The sequence below is a fragment of the Tachypleus tridentatus genome, chromosome 4 (genome assembly GCF_004210375.1).
Source record: "Tachypleus tridentatus isolate NWPU-2018 chromosome 4, ASM421037v1, whole genome shotgun sequence".
NCBI lineage: Eukaryota > Metazoa > Arthropoda > Merostomata > Xiphosura > Limulidae > Tachypleus > Tachypleus tridentatus.
In genome coordinates this window covers 119754095-119777498 of record NC_134828.1, presented here as the reverse complement: position 1 = coordinate 119777498, position 23404 = coordinate 119754095, and the positions used below count along the sequence as shown (strand labels likewise).

At 35.1% G+C, this 23404-nt stretch overlaps 1 protein-coding gene across 2 annotated transcripts in view; it reads left to right on the top strand.

The window, feature by feature from the left end:
- The first annotated feature begins 3443 nt into the window (after window positions 1-3443).
- Window positions 3444-23404, top strand: part of LOC143249954 (cell adhesion molecule 3-like) — a 280187-nt gene continuing 260226 nt past the window's right edge. The window contains exon 1 of one of the 2 annotated variants that reach the window (XM_076500589.1): window positions 3444-3643. In XM_076500589.1, coding sequence (XP_076356704.1) covers window positions 3559-3643 — 85 coding nt within the window. In that variant the 5' untranslated portion in view covers window positions 3444-3558. The remainder of the gene's footprint in view (window positions 3644-23404) is intronic. The other variant, XM_076500590.1, reaches the window with a different exon arrangement.

The following is a 23404-nucleotide window of genomic DNA, read 5'->3' as shown; positions in this document are numbered from 1 at the left end:
GATTGCAAAAAAAAAAAGTAGAAGTTAATAAAACGTATTCTTTAAGAGCATAGGTTATGTGTTAACAATCAAAGTTATCCTGACAGGTTTGTGGCTATGTGTTAACAATCAACGTTATCCTGATAGGTTTGTGGCTATGTGTTAACAATCAACGTTATCCTGATAGGTTTGTGGTTATGTGTTAACAATCAACGTTATCCTGATACGTTAGTGGCTATGTGTTAACAATCAACGTTATCCTGATAGGTTAGTGGTTATGTGTTAACAATCAACGTTATCCTGATATGTTAGTGGCTATGTGTTAACAATCAACGTTATCCTGATATGTTAGTGGCTATGTGTTAACAATAAACGTTATCCTGATATGTTAGTGGCTATGTGTTAACAATCAACGTTATCCTGATAGGTTTGTGGCTATGTTTTAACAATCAACGTTATCCTGATAGGTTTGTGGCTATGTGTTAACAATCAACGTTATCCTGATAGGTTTGTGGCTATGTGTTAACAATCAACGTTATCCTGATATGTTAGTGGCTATGTGTTAACAATCAACGTTATCCTGATAGGTTTGTGGCTATGTGTTAACAATAAACGTTATCCTGATAGGTTAGTGGTTATGTGTTAACAATCAACGTTATCCTGATAGGTTTGTGGCTATGTGTTAACAATCAACGTTATCCTGATAGGTTTGTGGCTATGTGTTAACAATCAACGTTATCCTGATAGGTTTGTGGTTATGTGTTAACAATCAACGTTATCCTGATATGTTAGTGGCTATGTGTTAACAATCAACGTTATCCTGATAGGTCAGTGGTAATGTGTTAACAATCAACGTTATCCTGATATGTTAGTGGCTATGTGTTAACAATCAACGTTATCCTGATATGTTAGTGGCTATGTGTTAACAATCAACGTTATCCTGATAGGTTAGTGGTTATGTGTTAACAATCAACGTTATCCTGATATGTTAGTGGCTATGTGTTAACAATAAACGTTATCCTGATATGTTAGTGGCTATGTGTTAACAATCAACGTTATCCTGATAGGTTTGTGGCTATGTGTTAACAATCAACGTTATCCAGATAGGTTAGTGGTTATGTGTTAACAATCAACGTTATCCTGATAGGTTAGTGGTTGTGTGTTAACAATCAACGTTATCCTGATATGTTAGTGGTTATGTGTTAACAATCAACGTTATCTTGATAGGTTAGTGGTTGTGTGTTAACAATCAACGTTATCCTGATATGTTAGTGGCTATGTGTTAACAATCAACGTTATCCTGATAGGTTTGTGGCTATGTGTTAACAATCAACGTTATCCTGATATGTTAGTGGCTATGTGTTAACAATCAACGTTATCCTGATAGGTTTGTGGCTATGTGTTAACAATCAACGTTATCCTGATAGGTTAGTGGCTATGTGTTAACAATCAACGTTATCCTGATAGGTTTGTGGCTATGTGTTAACAATCAACGTTATCCTGATAGGTTAGTGGCTATGTGTTAACAATCAACGTTATCCTGATAGGTTAGTGGCTATGTGTTAACAATCAACGTTATCCTAGATGTTAGAAAAACCATGTTTAAAAAACCTAAGACGATGAATTTAATAATATATTGGACTTCTTTACTCGAATATACATACAATAGTCGTGGAGTTAAAAGAAATTGTAATAGTGAAATAACGGCTACACGTGACTTATTTCTGATATAAAGTTATTTAATTATAGGTTGTAAGATTTAAAATTTTAATTTTCTATAATTAGAACTCTGCTTTCTTTTCCCAGCAAATGCAGTGAAAATGGTTTTAACTTGAAACATGTCTTGAGAAAATGTAGAAATTCGCGTGTTTTCTTTCTCGTGCTAATCTTTGGTAACGAAAGAATATCAGACCAACATATTGTCCACAAATATGAATAAGTTAGATATTTAATTCATTAACGAGGATTACCATATGTTAAACGAAATTTCATTGAACCGTACTGTAATGGCAGTAGCCCGTTGTACACAGCTATTACAGAGAGTCATCCGGACAGCCGATGCTGTCTCACCATGAAACAAAAGGAAAACGACCCGCGACATCACGGCGTGATCAGTGAACGAGTTTGTCATGCAATATTACGTGATAACAATGGTGAACATTTCGTAAACTATTGCTAAGTTACAGTCTGAAGTCCTAGCGTACAGGTCAATGTATAAATACTATCATTAGCTTATAAACATCACTTATAAAAAAAACGACAAAACACGCACAATGTCATGTGTGTGTTCTTTATTATGTATACTGTTCTATACTTACAGAACATACCTACAATATTCAGGTACACAGTGACCTTTTATGTACTTGTCGATATCAGTATGGAAAATCACTTAGTTATACAGTGTAAAGTACTTTGTAACGACAGACAGACAGACAGATTCTCTCTTTTGTATTGAAGGTAGGGTATTTATTCACAGAGCAGATCAAAACAAAAGGTTTAATCTACTTATTAACCCCTAAATCATGATTCACAATTTGTAGATATTGTGAAGTTACTCCAGAAAAAAAAAAAAATCAATAAGTTAGATGACGTAATCTTCGAGTTCATGAAGGTGAGAAATATATACCAAGTTTACCTGTCATCATCATGTGATTTACATGTCCAGCATAGACACGTGGATAAGGTACTCGACTCGTAATCCGAGGGTCGTGGGTTTGAATCCACGTCACACCAAACATGCTCGCCCTGTCAGCCATGGAGACGTTATAGTGTGTTGATCAATCCCACTATTCGTTGGTAAAAGAGTAGTCCAAGAGTTGGCGGTGGGTAGTGATGACTAGCTGCCTTCTCTCCTAGTCTTAAACTGCAAAATTAGGGACGGCTAGCGCAGATAGCCCTCGTGTAGCTATGCGCAAAATTCAAAACAAACCAAACATCTGCAAAGTTGACCTGGCATCTTCATGTGATTGACATGTATCAGGTTGACCTGGCATCTTCGTGTGATTGACATGCATCAGGTTGACCTGGCATCTTCATGCGATTGTCATGCATCAGGTTGACCTGGCATCTTCATGCGATTGTCATGCATCAGGTTGACCTGGCATCTTCATGCGATTATCATGCATCAGGTTGACCTGGCATCTTCATGCGATTGTCATGCATCAGGTTGATCTGGCATCTTCATGCGATTTGACATTCACAGGATGATGCGACATCTTCAGGCTATAAACAGATACTAGGCTGACCTTGCATCTTCTGGTGGTAAACATACATTTGGTTGGCCTGACATATTAGTTATTGACATATACTAGATTCACTTTGAATAAACTCGAAGTTTATGCTATCTTAGCTATTTATTTATGATCAGTTTTGTTTTGTTAAACGTCTTAAGCAAGAATAATATTAGTGTTAAAGCTGTTAGAAAGCTTCCTCAGAACAGCTCTATATTTACCTTTTAGTTATTATTCATATTTTTGATAATACAGGTGCAGATAATCTGTCGTCTCGTCTTCTGCTGTCAGGTATTTCATCACAAAGAAAAGAACACGATTAGTAGTAGACAGCTTCGAAATTCCCGCCATGGACGTTTCGAGGCGGTTTCACAACGTCAAATGGTTTAGTGCTTTGCTGGAATCTCTACTACGAGCACTCTTGCTGATGAAAGGTTGGTAATTATTTTGTTTTTATACATTTCATATACGTTTACTGTATTGTTTTAAACAAAGAGAAGACATGATTTATCCGTCCAATTTCCATGTGTATTTTGTTCAAGAAATTAGTAACTAGATATTTAACTACTGGGAAATAAATGATTAAGTGACACCTGTTGGGGACTTCTTAAACAAATTTATCTTAATCGTGAATCCAGAGTTTGCTGAACTTAGCATAGAATAGTTCCAATAAACACACACAAAGAAACAATGAGAGAGGATATTTTGAAAAACAGTATAAGAACACAACCTTCTGTATGTGATTTACACTTGTTCAAGTAGCCTATTTGTTACCTTAACACAGCAAGAGGTACCAGTGGTACATTAACGTTCTAGATACAAAAATCATTCAACAATTTAGAAACAAAATTTCGGAGATTGGTTTATGATAAATATTTCGTCAGACAGTTTCAAGACTTTGCACGACGTATAAAACGTCTTGATTTCAACAGAAAGCAACTGTTACACTTATACATACAGTCTCTATATGTGTGAGATAAATACACTCAATCCTTATGATTGATGGTAACAAATGTTATATTAAACAATAGGTTTAAAATTATGTATTTAGGGTTAAGGACACGTGGTGAAGGACAACAAATGTCTAGAATAAATATCTAAGTTTTGCCGATACGGATAAACAACTGCTTGAGCCAACTGTATAAAGAACTCGGAGCTGCACTTCACAACAGTCCGGTAGCAAGTGTATAACAACTGTATAAAGAACTCGGAGCTGCACTTCACAATAGTCCGGTAGCAAGTGTATAACAACTGTATAAAGAACTCGGAGCTGCACTTCACAACAGTCCGGTAGCAAGTGTATAACAACTGTATAAAGAACTCGGAGCTGCACTTCACAACAGTCCGGTAGCAAGTGTATAACAACTGTATAAAGAACTCGGAGCTGCACTTCACAATAGTCCGGTAGCAAGTGTATAACAACTGTATAAAGAACTCGGAGCTGCACTTCACAACAGTCCGGTAGCAAGTGTATAACAACTGTATAAAGAACTCGGAGCTGCACTTCACAACAGTCCGGTAGCAACTGAGCGACAGCCAATCGGCAACAGCGGATTGAGCGAAAGATGTCGAAACACAACTAGTCGAAAAGTCAACTTGTAGAACAGTTGCGTCATGAGATGGATTTGTTATTACATTCATGTTTACTTAGGGTAATGCATGCATGTTTACATGCACATGAATCAGGTTTACTACGTATATTAGTAATTTGTTGCATTTTGAATACATACAAAATACAGTAATTTGATCGAGACAAAACAAGTTTGCGAAATACTGAAATTATACTATGAAAATGAATCAAATAAGAAAATAATATGAAAATATTGAAATTCAATGTGTTATAGTAGAAATGACGTAATAATGATTTCTACAGTCGTGTCAAAACGTTGAGGTAATTGCTTCACTTCGTTATCCATAAACACTCACTAAGTCTACTACAGCAGTGCTGTCGTTAAATTTATATATTATTATGTCATGGAGTCTGTCGGCAAGTGATAATATTGTGGACGAATTGAGTGTTGTCAAGTTTCCTGTTGTCCAGTTGGCTCTGACCCCTCACAACCTCTCTGTATCTTAGATACAAATATGTTTTAGAAAATCATGTGTTTGTGTCAAGTTATTCACTTCCTTTATGTAACCAACTTCTACACTTTCCTAACTTTGCTAAGGTTTTCTATCAATGTATTATTCAACCATGCGGTTTCAACCATGGAATTGTCGATATTTTTACATTTAAATATATTTCTCATGTTTTTCATCCGGGTTACTCATTTGTCATGTTGAATCTCTTCCACTTCTCAGCTGTATCATTATCTAGTCTGTTTGAACTTCCTTATCTAACCTATTGTTCCCGTAGTTTGGAAGTCTCTCACTTTCCTATTGATGAAAGTTACTTCCATACAAAAGACGTGGTCTTGTGCTGATATATTGTGTCGTCTTGTGTCACGGTTACTTTAGTTTGTTCTCTAATGGACTAAAGAGATAAGGTCATAATTTCTTGTTTACTTTCTATTTATCCTTGGAAAGGTCCATTTCAAAGTGTGGCTTCTTGATAAAACATGGCGGATTCCGTAACTAATCCAGTTAAATTATAGAATTTTCTGTATACATATAACATGAAATTATCCACTGTCAGCCTTCTCATCTTCCTAATCAGTGTATTGTTCATGAATACCTTGTTGTTTACACTCATCTAGAGCAAACACAAATGTTTTAGTGCAAGTTTTCCAGCAAAAACTAATCATTAAATAAATTAATGAATGTTACTTTGAAGTTAGGCACAAAGCTGCATAATGCGCTATCTGTGCTTTGCCCACCACGAGTATAGAAACCCGGATTCTAGCGTCGTAAGTCTGCAGACATACCGCTGTGCCACTGGCAGGCAATTAACGAATCAAAATAATGAACAAATGTTAGAGCAAGAACCAAAGATCTTTGAAACCCATTGGTGTTTGTGCTTCATATCGAGACACGTGTAAATTTCTGTTCAGTAGTTCTTTTTGGATACTTTATATATCACGTTGTTTAAATCTTTATATCACTTTGTTTAAATCTGTGTATTTGTGCTTTACCTGAAATCCATTTCTGTTCTTTATATGATATTTCTTTTGTCATTAAAGACTTACCCTAATAAACCATAATATGCTGGTAACTATTATACTTTGCTTGTTTGGAATTAAGCACGAAGCTACACAATGGGTTGGCTATCTGTGCTCTGCCTACCACGAGTATCGATACCCATTTTCTAGCGAATGAGTCCGTAGACATACCGCTGTAACACTAGGGGCGTTATATTTCGTACAGAACGTTAATTGTACTTCATCAAAGTGATTTTCGTATCTCTGTGATGTGAGTCACTACTGTGATACCGACTTTATACTGGCCAAATATGTCTTGGCAGATAGGGAGAGCGCTTGGCTCGCAGTCGGTCCCAATTTCACTACCGAACATACCCAACACTTTAGCCGTGGAATAATTATTATGTGATGGTCAATCCCGTTATTCGAGTGGTGGAGTTCGCAGTGTTGTCGACCTGCCTTTCTTCTAGTATAACATTTCAAAATTAAAAATGGCTACCACAGATGATCGTCAAGTAGTTTGACTTAGATCAAACAAAGAAAATGATAAAACGTGTCATTTAAAATAAAACAACATAACTAAAACTTTGGAAAGGGATATCAGGATTAAGGTATTTGTCTAAGAAACTTAACATTTACCCAGTCTGTACCACCTTGACGATTCAGCTCTCGCAGAATTGCTTTGGAGTTCGTAGGCTTATTTTTTGAGTGGAAAAAAGTTAATTTACACCCTATTTTGAAGAGGAGATAACGTCAGAAGCAAAAAACAACAACAAAAAACAAATTGTCTCACAGAAGAGAAGTGAATAGAAATCCTGAAAGAACTTTTATAACCACTGACAAATGCTGTTATAGAAATACTGGGAAAAACACTATATGATGTCAAACATGGTGAACCAAGTGTCATTAGAAGTAGTAATTAAAAGTAATTCCGTCTTTGAAACGCACCTTTCACATCCTTTGGAACATTTATTTGAAGACTTAATAAAACTGGTTGTCTATTAGTTTTATTTTATTTCAAAACTACACAATGGGCTATCGACATCCTGCCATCTGCGTGAATAATTAACTCCGTTTTTACATTGCAAGCCCGTTAACTTACACACTTAGGAAAAAGAAGTGAGACATTTAAAACTTTTGTTATATATCTAGACTATATATTAGCAACCGATTTGAAGGTAATTGTAACACAGTTTACCTTCTTGAAGAATATTCCAGATAAAGGTAATTGTAACACACCTTCCTGAAGGATGTTTTAATCAAAGGTGATTGTAACACAGTTCACCTTCTTGAAGGATGTTCTAGATAAAGGTAATTGTAATACAGTTTACCTCCTTTAAGAATGTTTTACATAAAGGTAATTCTTGCACAGTTTACCTTCGTGGAAGATGTTCTACTTGGTGTTGAATCATTTGACCAGTGGTTAAACACAAAACACAATGAAGAGAAAAATCATTAAAGTGATAAAAAACATCTGAGATATTTCAGAAACACAGTTTTCTTAAAACCTCAATTATAGCAGACCTGTATTTTTGAGATGCTTCAAATTAAAGATTCTCTGAAAAGCATCCTAATATTATACATTATTGAAAGTTAGTCGTGTTTTATAATGAGGTTGTTCCACATTCCAGTGATGTCTTAGAACTAATGCTTCCTTCATCGATCATGCTTAATTAGCTGGCCATTACTAAGCACTAGCAGAGCACCTGGCAATGCTTTAAATATCTTGAGTTGTTTTGGTTAAGTCTTTGTGATCGGTGTAGCTAAATGAAGCAGTCCAAATTTGCTAACCAAAGTAGGGATTTAAAATCTACCCAACTAGAGTCACTTTGTTTATTGTAATGTGTACTTTTATTGTAGCATTTAGTTATTTTAATACTTCTTATAGCAGTTCTACAAACAACCAGTAATCCTCCGCTTTCGGTTATCTTTTTATATTATCTAGCATATATAAAAGTCAGTGTATGTGTCACGTTATGTTTGATTTCTCGAAATAGTAGGAGACATAACAGCTACAATTCAGATAGAATAGTTTGATTAGTGTCTGTCCATTACAATTTTAGTAACAGGAGTGCAAGGGAACCGTGAGTGAGGAGAGTTCCGTGAAACCTTATAAGTGTAGTGAGTGTTTGTAAAATAAGCCTAAAGTAAAGTAGTATGGGATTACATAGTTTAGAACCAGGCGTATAGTATTTATCAGAAGAGAAAGAATATTAACTGAATTTTAAACTTAAATCGTTTCTGGATTAAACAAACCTTATTAATCAATGAAGAATCTAAATTATGAAACCAACAATTATTTTGTTCCACTTTTGTTATCTGCACGTTTCATTTTGTACTTTTGGTACATAGACTACCAACAATATTAGGTTGTACTTTTGTTGCTAAGTGAAATATGACAAAAGCCATTGTTGAAACGTAGTGTTATTAAAACACGCTGGCCTTTCTATATATTAGAAGATATTAATCTAACTGATTTTTATCAGTGATTATTTTATGAATACGCCACGAATTAATTTTATGAATGACTTTAATTTTGATTCGTTCATTTGTTTTTGCAGTTAAGGACAAAGCTACAGAATGGGCTCTTTGTGTTCTGTCCACTACGACATTTTCATGTGTAGTTCATCAGAGTTTTTTATTAAAAGTATGCTAACCAAAAGCCTTTGACACTTGAATCTCTGTTTTAAGAACAAAATTTATAACATTTTCAACCCATAGGCACAACAACTATTTTAAACACGGACAGCTACCAAAACCAGAATGATACAGATACAAACAGGTTTGCAAAGAACTGGGCTGATAAATTCTCACTTGGTTTAGCTTCATGCTGTTTATTTGACATGTTGGGGAAGTAACTCTTGTTATTTTCGTGAGCAGCCGACTTTAAATTGCTTCGGTTTATACCACACATTAAAACCCGCATGGCTTGGAGGGATAAACGTAAAGTAATTTCATAGTTTTTTTTTCGTCAGTTTGGACTTTTCTCAATTTAGAAACTAGTTTCCACATGAAAATTCAATCACGAGAAGTTGTGCAAAAACGTGAACATTAAGAGCAGGGATAGCGTTTATAAATACGTACTAAACACTTGTTAGTTATTTTTAAAATGTACAATAAAAAGTTTATCTTGCCAACTTTAACAGACTCAGATGTCTCTGTAGCCTTACACTACCATATTGAACAGTAAACGTATACCTGACAAGTGATCAGCTTTACATACGAAAGGTTCTAATCATTTGTAAACTTTAAAAGCAGTATGAATGTTATCTATACACAAACCAGTATTTCTTTCCAGAGCTGTGTGTTAACATCAGTCAACCCTTCATTTGTATTTAGCAAGAATCATTTAAACTACAGCACATTATGATCATTCAACACCATCACTTCATGATATTATATCGTATTCTTTCCACAGTGTGTTAGCAATGGAGAAATTAGCAGTTTTTTGTTAGGTACAGGACCTTTATTATTAAAACATTAATTTAAACTGTGTTAATTGGTTTAATAATAATAAGAATATTATATTTACTGAATACATTATGGACTTGGCTGTTTGTTAAGGTAATATAATCTACTATATCAAATTTGAGTAAATTCTAAGCTATGTATTTTTAGTATTATACGTTCAGTCATATCAACACTATAAACTCTATCATTAGCAATGTTTCGTACACAATTCAATTCGTTTTAAAATGAAATAATTTGTCTATATAAGTACGAAAAGGGTAGCGTGTATACTGGATACAGTATGTCTAAAACTGTTGTTTGAGATGGGTAACGTGTATACTGGATACAGTATGTCTAAAACTGTTGTTTGAGATGGGTAACGTGTATACTGGATACAGTGTGTCTAAAACTGTTGTTTGAGATGGGTAGCGTGTATACTGGATACAGTATGTCTAAAACTGTTGTTTGAGATGGGTAGCGTGTATACTGGATACAGTATGTCTAAAACTGTTGTTTGAGATGGGTAACGTGTATACTGGATACAGTATGTCTAAAACTGTTGTTTGAGATGGGTAACGTGTATACTGGATACAGTATGTCTAAAACTGTTGTTTGAGATGGGTAGCGTGTATACTGGATACAGTATGTCTAAAACTGTTGTTTGAGATGGGTAACGTGTATACTGGATACAGTATGTTTAAAACTGTTGTTTGAGATGGGTAACGTGTATACTGGATACAGTATGTCTAAAACTGTTGTTTGAGATGGGTAACGTGTATACTGGATATAGTATGTCTAAAACTGTTGTTTGAGATGGGTAGCGTGTATACTGGATACAGTATGTCTAAAACTGTTGTTTGAGATGGGGTGTATACTGGATACAGTATGTCTAAAACTGTTGTTTGAGATGGGTAACGTGTATACTGGATACAGTATGTCTAAAACTGTTGTTTGAGATGGGTAACGTGTATACTGGATACAGTATGTCTAAAACTGTTGTTTGAGATGAGTAACGTGTATACTGGATACAGTATGTCTAAAACTGTTGTTTGAGATGAGTAACGTATTTTTTTATTAATATAAAGTATTTTTTAATTTATGAGTTGTGGGTTAAGTGTTATTGGAAGTGTCATGAATTGGAAGGAAGTAAACTATTCTTTGGCTGACAAGTTTATACATTGATGGATAAGAATATGAAATCTTATTGTTGAATAACTTTTACAATAAACGAGTTTTAAGGTCCAACACTATACATGTATTCATATTTATTCCACACCCTAGTTTATTTTTGTGATTTATTTTAATATTCCATTTCGACATGAATATATTATCATATATTTCATTTTACTATCTTCTGTTCTTCAATATTACATTCAAAGCTAGGTAAAGGATTCCAAGCTATAATGTGGGATATGAAATGTACCCTTGGTGTTAGAGGTATCTCAGAATTATTATCTATATCGTGGTGTGGATACACTATCTATCAGACTTAACATCTCTACACTATTCTCACTTGAAGTAATCAATAAAAATCAATTCGTTTATTCACAACCAAGGGTATATTTTATATCCGACATTATAATCTGTACCTAGGGATCCTTTTAATTTGTGCAACATATCATTAAATTAACTTTTGTTGTATTTATTTAAATGCCATTTATCACATGTTTGGAGTTACTTTTTATTTTATTTTACATAATTGTCGAAGTATTAATTTTCTATATGCCTACTATGTATAAATTTCACTTTTTTTCAAATAGATACATATTATATTACGGTTAATAAGAACGTGGCGAATGAAGTAAGTAACAGTCTGATATTATAATGATAATGGAAGCAGGAAGACAAATGTATGTTTTAAAAACATAATTTGTTACAAACATGTGCATAACATAGTCTAATATTCTTAGTATTTCCTCTGGTACATTAGACAAAACTGACGCTTAACGCAGCGTTCTACTGTTGTTATGTAACAAAGTAACTAACTGCTCATGGTACAGGATTCATCCAGAAGCAAGCGCCGTTTCCTTTACCTAAAGTAACTAACAGAATACATGTTCATACTATGGGATTCAGTACAAAGTGGCGTGAGATGTGTGTAAAAAACTCAGTAGTCATTTTGTTCACGCATTTCTAATGAATACATGTTCATACTATGGGATTCAGTACAAAGTGGCGTGAGATGTGTGTAAAAACTCAGTAGTCATTTTGTTCACGCATTTCTAATGAATACATGTTCATACTATGGGATTCAGTACAAAGTGGCGTGAGATGTGTGTAAAAACTCAGTAGTCATTTTGTTCACGCATTTCTAATGAATACATGTTCATACTATGGGATTCAGTACAAAGTGGCGTGAGATGTGTGTAAAAAACTCAGTAGTCATTTTGTTCACGCATTTCTAATGAATACATGTTCATACTATGGGATTCAGTACAAAGTGGCGTGAGATGTGTGTAAAAAACTCAGTAGTCATTTTGTTCACGCATTTCTAATGAATACATGTTCATACTATGGGATTCAGTACAAAGTGGCGTGAGATGTGTGTAAAAAACTCAGTAGTCATTTTGTTCACGCATTTCTAATGAATACATGTTCATACTATGGGATTCAGTACAAAGTGGCGTGAGATGTGTGTAAAAAACTCAGTAGTCATTTTGTTCACGCATTTCTAATGAATACATGTTCATACTATGGGATTCAGTACAAAGTGGCGTGAGATGTGTGTAAAAAACTCAGTAGTCATTTTGTTCACGCATTTCTAATGCACATTAAAATAATTTACGCTGCACGAGCCCCTCACCTAATTATTATGGTATGTACATGCAGTAGGCTGGTTATTTTACTAGAAAATTGATTGATTGTTTTTGATTTAAGCACAAAACTGCATAAAGGGCTATCGAAACCTGGTTTCTAGCGATGTGAATCCGCAGACGTCCCTCTATACCACTGGGAGGGAGGACAGAGAATTAATAGAAGGGTATCTTTGATTTGTATTATTTTCTCTTGTTTAATTTAAAATTCACGTTTTAGCTCATGTCATAAAGTATCCGCCCCGGCATGGCTAAGCGTGTTAAGGCGTACGACTCGTAATCCGAGGGTCGCGGGTTTGCGTCTCCGTCGCGCCAAACATACTCGCCCTTTAGCCGTGGATCCGTTATAATATTACGGTCAGTCCCACTATTCGTTGGTAAAAGAGTAGCCCAAGAGTTGGCGGTGGGTGGTGATGACTAGTTGTCTTCTCTCTAGTTTTACACTGCAAAAAAGTTAGTTAGAGACGTCTAGCGCAGATAGCTCTCGTGTAGCTTTGCGCAAAATTCACAAGCAATCAAAGATAACACTCTAATTTTAGTGAAAGTTAACGATAGTTAAGCGATAGAAATGTACAGTCTGTAAAGTCACAACAAATGGGAACTGAAAAATATATACGCATACGTAATATTACAGTGAATTTATATTCTCAAGAATATGAACAGGTTTTGTTTTCAACTACCAATGAAATCTTAAACAACATATGTGACTGATGTTTAGTACAGAATGATATAAACTGAACAAAATTAAACGGTGTTTATAACTTTGTTTTATTGTTTAGTGACATTATCGAATGTCACACTGATCAAGATCTTACCCCTTCTCTAATGTTAACTGGATAAACTAGAGGAAGGCAGGTGGTAAACACCATCCACCACCAAGTTTTAGGTTCCCAACAAATGGAAGAAACTGAACGTGAAATTATAACTCTGAAATAACAGCGAGCATATTGAATAACAGGATTCGATCCAACGATCGTAACCTCCAGATTTTACCTGAACATAAACAAAACTACAAAATGCTCTGCCCATCAAAACCCGGTTTTTAGCGGTGTGAGTCCACAGGCATTCCGCTGTGCCAGGGGTGGGCGATTCGATTTTTAGTATTATAAACCCTCATGCCCTCATGCTTGATGCTGAGCCACCGTAGTACTATTAATACGAAAACCAAGACATACCCATTCAGAATATTTTTTATATACCCTTATTTATGAATTACTAAGCAAAATTGATATTTGGAGACAATATCGTCCTAGTTTGGTTTGAATTTCGCGCAAAGTTACACGAGGGCTATCTGCGCCAGCCGTTCCTAATTTAGCAGTGTAAGACTAGAGGGAAGGCAGCTAGCTAGTCATCACCACCCACCGACAATTCTTGGGCTACTCTTTTACCAACGAATGGTGGGATCGATCGTCACATTATAACGCACCCACGGCTGAAAGAGCGAGCAGTTTTGGTGTGACTGAGATTCGAACCCGCGACCGTCGGATTACGAGTCGAGTGCCTTAACCATCTGGCCATACCGGACCCGTAACATGGTTGAACTTAAAATTTTTTACCACTAATCAATGCTTTATAAACTCTGAAAAAATATATGGTGTACAACGAAAACATCATACAAAATGTGTCTTTATGCACACTTAATGTGAGTTAAAAGAGTACGCTGTAAAGTTTGGTTTACATAATTATTTAGTTTGGTTTGCGCGAAATTCAAAAACAAACAAAGTTATTAGCACCATTAATACTTGTATTCAGTTTTTATCCACTCATCTTCAGTTTCCCCGTATCAAGTTTTCTTTAGAGCATTTAAAAACGTTTATGTTTCTTTCTTTACTACAAAAGATTTCCCTAAGTTTACTGACCATGTTGACTTAGAACTCGTCTGGAGTCACTAATCTGTCCCGTGAAGAACGCCGGATCACCGTTAAACGATCCGTCAAGACTAAGCATCCAGACATTTTGAGAATTATGCTAAACCTATCTTTGACAGCAACGAAAGTTATGAAGCTTATCTAGGTCACACCATTAATCATGAATGTCATCTTAAGACATACACAGAAACCACAAGATTCACCATCGATTTGGTTCAACGACACTGCCAAGGTTGTTGAAACACCTTAATATATTAAGAACAGATGTAGAAACTACAAGATTCACCATCAATCTGGTTCAACGACGCTGCCAAGGTTGTTGAAAAACCCTAATATATTAAGAACAGATGTGGAAAGTACAAGATTCACCATCAATCTGGTACAATGACGCTATCAAGGTTGTTGAAACACCTTAATGTACTGAGAACAGATGTGGAAACTACAAGATTCACCATCGATCTGGTACATGGACGCTTCCAAGGCTGTTTAATTATCTATGTGTATTACTATGATCGTATGAGCGAAAACCGATAATTATAGGTCACCCACACTTTGTATCTCAGAACGGCTGGTATGGGTATTAACACTTTTACTTGTATAACAGGTTAACCTGAAGATGATCTAAAGAAGGTCGAAACGTTGTTCCCTGCTTTATTTGTAAAAGTATTATACCCATACCAGCTGTCCAGAGATACATTTTTGCTTCAAGTGGGTTTCTCGTCATCACGAATTACTTTATCCACATTTTATCCGTCATGCGCAGTGTTGACAAGGCCTTTCACCTCATACCAGGCCTGATCAGGAGTCTTAGATACCCTAACATGCTATTTATATTACGACTTGTTCGAACAGCAGTTTATATTGTGAACTGTTTTAAGTAACTGGAGTGTTATTATTATGAAAATAATTTGGAAGTGTTTGTTTCGACTCCATTGTACGACAGTAAACTATTATATATGAATGAAAAAGAAGAACATATAACATTGTTTGTTTGTTTTTGCATTTCGCGCAAAGCTACACGAGGGCTCTCTGAAATAGCCGTCCCTAAAGGGAAGAAGGAAGCTACTTATTACCACCCACCGCCAACTCTTGGGCTATTCTTTTACTAACGAATAGTGTGATTGACCGTTTCATTATAAAGTTCACACGGCTGAAAGGGTGAGAAAGTGTGGTGCGACAGTGTTTCGAACCTTCGACCCTCAGATTACGAGTTGAGTGTCTTAGTCACCTCGCCATGTCGGGCCGGCAGATAAGAATTAGTTCAACGACAAAGTTTATGGTTTTTATTACCAAGATGTTTTAGTCCCTTTGGAAATATAACAAGTTAAAGTAACAACACGATATCATATGTAATAATGCCTGATTCTTAAATCACTGGGTTTTACGCCTTTGAATTGGTCAATAGTGATTTGAGAAATAGAACACTAAGTATATAACGGTTATATAAGTGTTATATAACTGTTACACAGAAGAGAGTTAGATGTTAGAGCTAGAAGATAAATTATGAAATGAAAACATTAAAATAGTCACTGAGTTACGTATCATTCACTAACAATGTTAAGGGCACCTGTTCTGCTAATTAGCGACTTTCTATAACAAACTTTAAACCGGAAAACCGTTTAAGATGCATATTGTTTCATCTGATGATAAAAGTTAAAGAAACCTCAATGTTTGGACAAAACTAAATTAATGAAAACTAAAAGTGGTGAAGTTTTAATACGTTTTTCATATATAACGTGCACTTACTTCACTTTCTATATACAATCATTTCAACATGTAAAAACTGAGCGTGTAGTTACTTGTAATTTCCAAAGCTGAATCTATATATGTAAGTCTACTCTCGTAGACTGGTGTTTCTCAAAGAAATTCACTTTAGGAACCGCTGAAATCTGTCACGTCATCCACGCACTATAAACTCTTGTTTGTTTGTTTGGAATTTCGCACAAAGCTACTCGAGGGCTATCTGTGCTAGCCGTCCCTAATTTAGCAGTGTAAGACTAGAGGGAAGGCAGCTAGTCATCACCACCCACCGCCAACTCTTGGGCTACTCTTTTACCAACGAATAGTGGGATTGACCGTCACATTATAACGCCCCCACGGCTGGGAGGGCGAGCATGTTTGGCGCGACTCGGGCGCGAACCCGCGACCCTCAGATTACGAAGCGCACGCCTTAAGCGCTAGGCCATGCCAGGCCCACTATAAACTCAAGCTGTCCTCTTTAATTCTGTTTTCATATCTGAACAAGGTAAATCATACATAGGATTGACTCGTGTAGGAGATGAAAACCCATAAGCACTGAGACACACGTTCTGAGCTTAACAATAAACACAGATATCACATAACTGTAATGTTTTAGTTTGTGTAAGAGTTGTACCTGTTGTATCAAGAATGTTCAGTTAACAAGATGTACCCGTCTAATGATTTATATGAAATAAAGAGTGGCCAATTTTTAATTAGTATGATAATTAAAAAGTCTGTAGATATAATATGGTTTGTACCCATAAATTTGATTAATTTTGTTTCTTTTGACAAGTCGATAATATTTAGTTATATTAGAAATATAGAGAAAAACCCCGCTGGTATAACGATAAATCTATGGATTTACAACGCTAAAATGAGGGGTTCGATACCCCCGGTGGACTCAGCAGATAGCCCGATGTGGCTTTGCTTAAAGAAAACACACACACACACATACGCGTGTAAAGAAACAAACACACCTGTAAGAAAGCTGTGGTAATCATTTCCTGTAAGAAAACTGTGGTAATCATTTCCTGTAAGAAAACTGTGGTAATCATTTCTTGTAAAAAAACTGTGGTAATCATTTCCTGTAAGAAAACTGTGGTAATCATTTCTTGTAAGAAAACTGTGGTAATCATTTCTTGTAAGAAAATTGTGGTAATCATTTCCTGTAAGAAAAGTGTGGTAATCATTTCCTGTAAGAAAACTGTGGTAATCATTTCCTGTAAGAAATCTGTGGTAATCATTTCCTGTAAGAAAACTGTGGTAATCATTTATTAACTTGACAACGTTTCGAACAAACTCTTTTTCAAGCCACAAACAAGCGTGTCGGCTGATGATAATTACACGAACGGTTTAGAATGAAATAATACACAAAACAGAATGTGACACGAGATACAACTACGAAAATTAGACATTTTAGTAACAACATTGTAATATAAATGGTGATTAATAACAGTCATCAGAAATATAGAACAACCTTACATAAATAACTTAAACAACTCAATTTCAACATTATTTTTGCGATAGTAGTTCTTTTATTGGCGTTAGAGGGAGCGCAACGTAAGACAAGAACTTTAAATTACTGTATAATGTATTTTATTTTACAACTTTCGCATTTTGTCTTTTAAATATATCAAATTAGTTTTATTTCAGGGGCAACTTTTAGAGGATTTCATGGCCCATCTGGTGTTTAACAACTATATAGACAACACAGACTGATCTCAGAGACCCATTTCATTAAACAGCAGTACTCGTGTCTCTTTTAATGGTTATTGAGTACGAAAAAACATCGTCTAGTATTTTTAATGGTGCCATAGTATTACTGTGTAGGATACGATATTAATACCAGCTATCTCGCATTCATAGATACATCGGTTAGTTCTGTTGAGCTTCGCGCAAAACTACTCAAAGTTTATCTGTCTTTCATTTTAAAGTCATTGTCCAGATGGAAGGTGGTTAGTGAATAACACACAGCGCCAGCTATTGGGCTACTGTCTACCTACGAATATTGAAAATGACTGTTACATTTTAACACCTCACGCCTGAAATGGCGAACGCATTCTCTGAGTTTTGAACCCGCTGACTACACAAATCATGCACCTAAACCACCAAACTATGCCACACCATGTATATGTGAATAAACTTGTCTATTTATAATGTATAGCTGTATGAATAGCATTATATGAATTTTGTTTTACTCAACTCGTCACGTGGTAAGGACAAATATACGTTAGATAAATATACAAAATCTGACTACTAATAATTGTTAAAACATTTGTCGTAATAATTCTAATACGTAGAAACGTATCGCTGTTTTTTATTAAGGTAAAACCAATAATAATTTCTTGGTAACATCGAAGAAGGTAATGATGTAACCAGTAATTCGATGTTAAGTACTGACTTACTTTTATAACTTTAGTTATTGTTTGAGTAACATCGGTTAAAAATATGAAACAAAGACAGTTAAAACAGTTTCCAGTAAACATCAAAGTTACTTATCAGTGATGACGAGAAAACCCACTTGTAGAGAAATACACATGTAACAACGGCTGGTATGGGTTGAGAAAATTTTTATGTAGAAAAGCGAACAACGTTTCGACCTTCTTCGGTCATCGTCAGGTTCACAAAAAAAGAAAGAGGTAACTGACCGATATCTGACCACATGTGTTTGAAGGGGGTTATGTAACTGAGTGTAGGAATGTAGAGGGCATGCTAAGATGTTTTATACTCAGTTACACAACCCCTTTCAAACATGTGGTCAGCTATCGGTCAGTTACTTCTTTCTTTCTTTGTGAACCTGACGATAATCGAAGAAGGTCGAAACGTTGTTCGTTTCTCTACATAAAAATTTTCTCAACCGAAAAGAAACGTTTTTACATTTATATTTTTCTCTACAAGTGGGATTTCTCGACATCACTGATTATTACTTCATCACGGCGATTGTACGAGAAGTGTAAGTCTTTGTGTTTTCTTTGTGTATTTGTACTTAACTTACCTGTTACCATTATGTCTGAACTAACGTACCTTACACCACTATTAACACCACTCGCTCATGTGATCGTAAAGAAACTAAGAAACTTAAATCAAAGAATTATCAATAGAAGAAATAACATCTATTGCATTCAACAATGTAGAAAGGAACAACTAAACCTAATTTTGTAAAGGTAAAACTATCAAAACATTTTAATCAATGCACAAACATTATCCAAAATTTACAGAAAAAACTACTTAAATTCATGTTGAACACGAAATATAAAGAACTACATGACTTACAAAAACAAAAAAATGAACCTAGACCATTAACTGGCATGCTGCATTAAACCAGAGATTTACGGACTTATACAACGAAACATAAACCAAATCAACACTAGAAATGACAGAGACAAAAAGATCTGCTACAACAAAAACTAGAGAAACTAAGATGCAAACAAAAGAAAAGACAACAACACGACAAACCTTTGACTAACCTCATTATTAACAGATCCGACCGACAATTAAACACAGACGAGATACATCTACTTAACAAAGGACTCAACTTCGCAATAGCACCTAGGTACATTCCAACCTTAGAAATCAAAACATGCTTAGAAGATCTAGCCAGGTGGCATGTGATACTTTCTACAGAAAACAAAAACAAGAAAACAACCAACAGAAAGAAGACAACTTCGGCAATTCTATTGACATCCAACAGCCAAACTTCCCAGGAAAAATTAAAAAATTGTTTCCAAGAAACACCTAAAAACAACATCTTAAACGATATTTTCAAATAATTTTCTCACAAAACCTTTAATATAATTTCATAAAACAGAAAGCTAAAAAACAATCTTACAAAAAGAGACATTGATTCCATTAAAAACTTAAAACAAGACCAAAACATGAAAATTCTAAAAGCAGATAAAGGAAACACTGTAGTCATAATGAAGACGAATGAATACATACAAAAAATGAAGAACATCCTATCAGACACGAACAAATTTAAACCAATACACACAAGTCCAACAAAGACACATGAGACGCAACTGAACAAATTACTACTACAAATGAAAAAAGCCAACACAATTTCACAAACACTTTATTCCTACCTACGCAAAACCGACTCACACACACCACAAATATACGGAATTCCCAAACTTCATAAACCAGATTGTCCATTACGACCAATAATGTCCACATATGAATCGTTTAATTACAATCTTGGTAAATACATAGCATGGACATTCTCCAAATATGTTACATCAACCAGCTCATTTATCAAAGACTTAATTTCAAGTCTAATCTAAATCAACTTAATCATATAGCCTTAATGGCCAGTTTCGATGTTATATCCCTCTTTACAGAAGTTCCAACCACTGAAGCCTGCAAGATAGCCTTAGAACTCTATATCCGAGACCCTAACCCAACTATAGACATTCCCAGTAACCAGTTACCAACCCTCATAGAATTCACCACGATAAAGACAAACTTCATGTTCAACAACCACAACTATATACAAACAGATGGCCTAAGCATGGGCAACCCAGTATCACCAGTTCTAGCCAATATTTTTATGACACAAGTTGAAATACAAGCAATTAACACAGCATTACATCCACCACTATACTGGTACAGATATGTAGATGACACGGTTGCGGGATTCAAATCTACAGAACACATACTTAATGTTGGGATGTATAGAGCTAATGTGATTGAAAAAATTAACTTCACATGTGAACAAGAAGAAAGCAATCAAATATCATTTCTTAACCTCAAAATTACAAGAACTGACACACAATTCAAAACAGAAATCCACCGAAAAATCACCCATACTGGACTATACATTCCTTGGGACTCAGCACATGAAACAAAACAAAAACTCAACATACTAAGAAACCAAATAAACACAGTCATAAAACTATGCTCACCAGATAAAATTAACGATGAATTAGACAAAATAAAACAATACTTCATCAACATCAATAAGTTTCCTCCACAAACCGTAGAAAACATTTTATGTACACACCTAGACAGAAAGCAAAATCAACCAACAAAAGTAAATATATCTTACGAATCAAAAAATCACGAAACCATATATTCCCGATACCAGCAGACAAATACCTAACATTTGGTAAAAAGTAGTAATAAAATGTGACATTCCAGTTAATACCAAATTTATTCAAAAACCAGGCACAAAACTGAAGTCCATACTATGTAAAAACTACACTGACAAACACCACACCAACATTATTTATAAAATGCAATGTGATAACTGCCGCGACTTCTATATTGGAGAAACAAGTAGTAAAATGGAAACCAGATTCAAAGAACATAAAAAGTCACCTTCACACGTTTTCGAACACTGCAAGTGAAATAAACACAACATAACCATAGAAAACACTCAAATACTAAATAGAGAAACAAACATAAACAAACGCAAAATTAAAGAAGCCTTACTTATACAACAACTTAAACCTAAAATAAACCAATACAAAGGAACATCTTTATATCTATAATAATAAATAAACATCTAAGCACGCCCTCTACATTCCTTTACTCAATTACACAACCCCATTCAAACATGTGGTCATCTACCCGTCAGCAACCTAATATAGCTCTAGCAAGACAATACAACTATTGTGGGATAATACAGATATAGTGAGATGGTACAATTATAGTGGGATAATACAACTATAGTGGAATAATACAGCTATACGGAGATGGTGCAATTATAGTGGGATAATACAACTATAGTGAGATGGTACAATAATAGTGGGATAATACAACTATAGTGGAATAATACAGCTATACGGAGATGGTGCAATTATAGTGGGATAATACAACTATAGTGAGATGGTACAATAATAGTGGGATAATACAGCTATAGTAGAATAATACAGTTACAGTGGGATAGTACAGTTATTGTAAGATAATACAACTATAGTGGGATAATACAGCTATAATAGAATAATACAGCTCTAGTAAGATAATACAACTATAGTGGAATAATACAGTTACAGTGGGATAGTACAGTTATAGTAAGATAATACAACTATAGTGGGATAATACAGTTACAGTGGGATAGTACAGTTATAATAAGATAATACAGCTATAATAGAATAATACAGCTCTAGTAACATAATAAAACTATTGTGGAATAATACAGATATAGTAAGATAATACAACTATAGTGGAATAATACAGATATAGTAAGATAATACAACTATAGTGAGATAATACAGATATAGTGAGATAATACAGTTGCAGTATGATAATACAGATATAGTGAGATAATACAGTTGCAGTATGATAATACAGCGAAAGTGTTATATAACAATGCTGTTAAACAACTTCAAAACACTGTAGAGTGATTTCCGGATGAAATATGTGAAGAGAGAACGTTTTATTTGGAGCTGTCCTGTTACAAAGTTGATATGACCGGATGAAATATGTGAACGGAGAACGTTTCATTTGGAGCTGTCCTGTTACAAGGTTGCTATGACCGGATGAAATATGTGAAGAGAGAACGTTTCATTTGGAGCTGTCCTGTTACAAGGTTGATATGACCGGATGAAATATGTGAAGAGAAAACGTTTCATTTGGAGCTGTCCTGATAAGAGGTTGATATGACCGGATGAAATATGTGAAGAGAGAACGTTTCATTTGGAGCTGTCCTGTTACAAGGCTGATATGACCGGTTGAAATATGTGAAGAGAGAACGTTTCATTTGGAGCTGTCCTAATACAAGGTTGATATGACCGGATGAAATATGTGAAGAGAGAACGTTTCATTTGGAGCTGTCCTGTTACAAGGTTGATATGACCGGATGAAATATGTGATGAGAGAACGTTTCATTTGGAGCTGTCCTGTTACAAAGTTGATATGACCCAATGAAATATCTGAAGAGAGAACGTTTCATTTGGAGCTGTCCTAATACAAGGCTGATATGACCGGATGAAATATGTGAAGAGAGAACGTTTCATTTGGAGCTGTCCTGATACAAGGTTGATATGACCGGTTGAAATATGTGAAGAGAGAACGTTTCATTTGGAGCTGTCCTAATACAAGGTTGATATGACCGGATGAAATATGTGAAGAGAGAACGTTTCATTTGGAGCTGTCCTAATACAAGGCTGATATGACCAGATGAAATATGTGAAGAGAGAACGTTTCATTTGGAGCTGTCCTGATAAGAGGTTGATATGACCGGATAAATATGTGAAGAGAGAACGTTTCATTTGGAGCTGTCCTGTTACAAGGTTGATATGACCGGT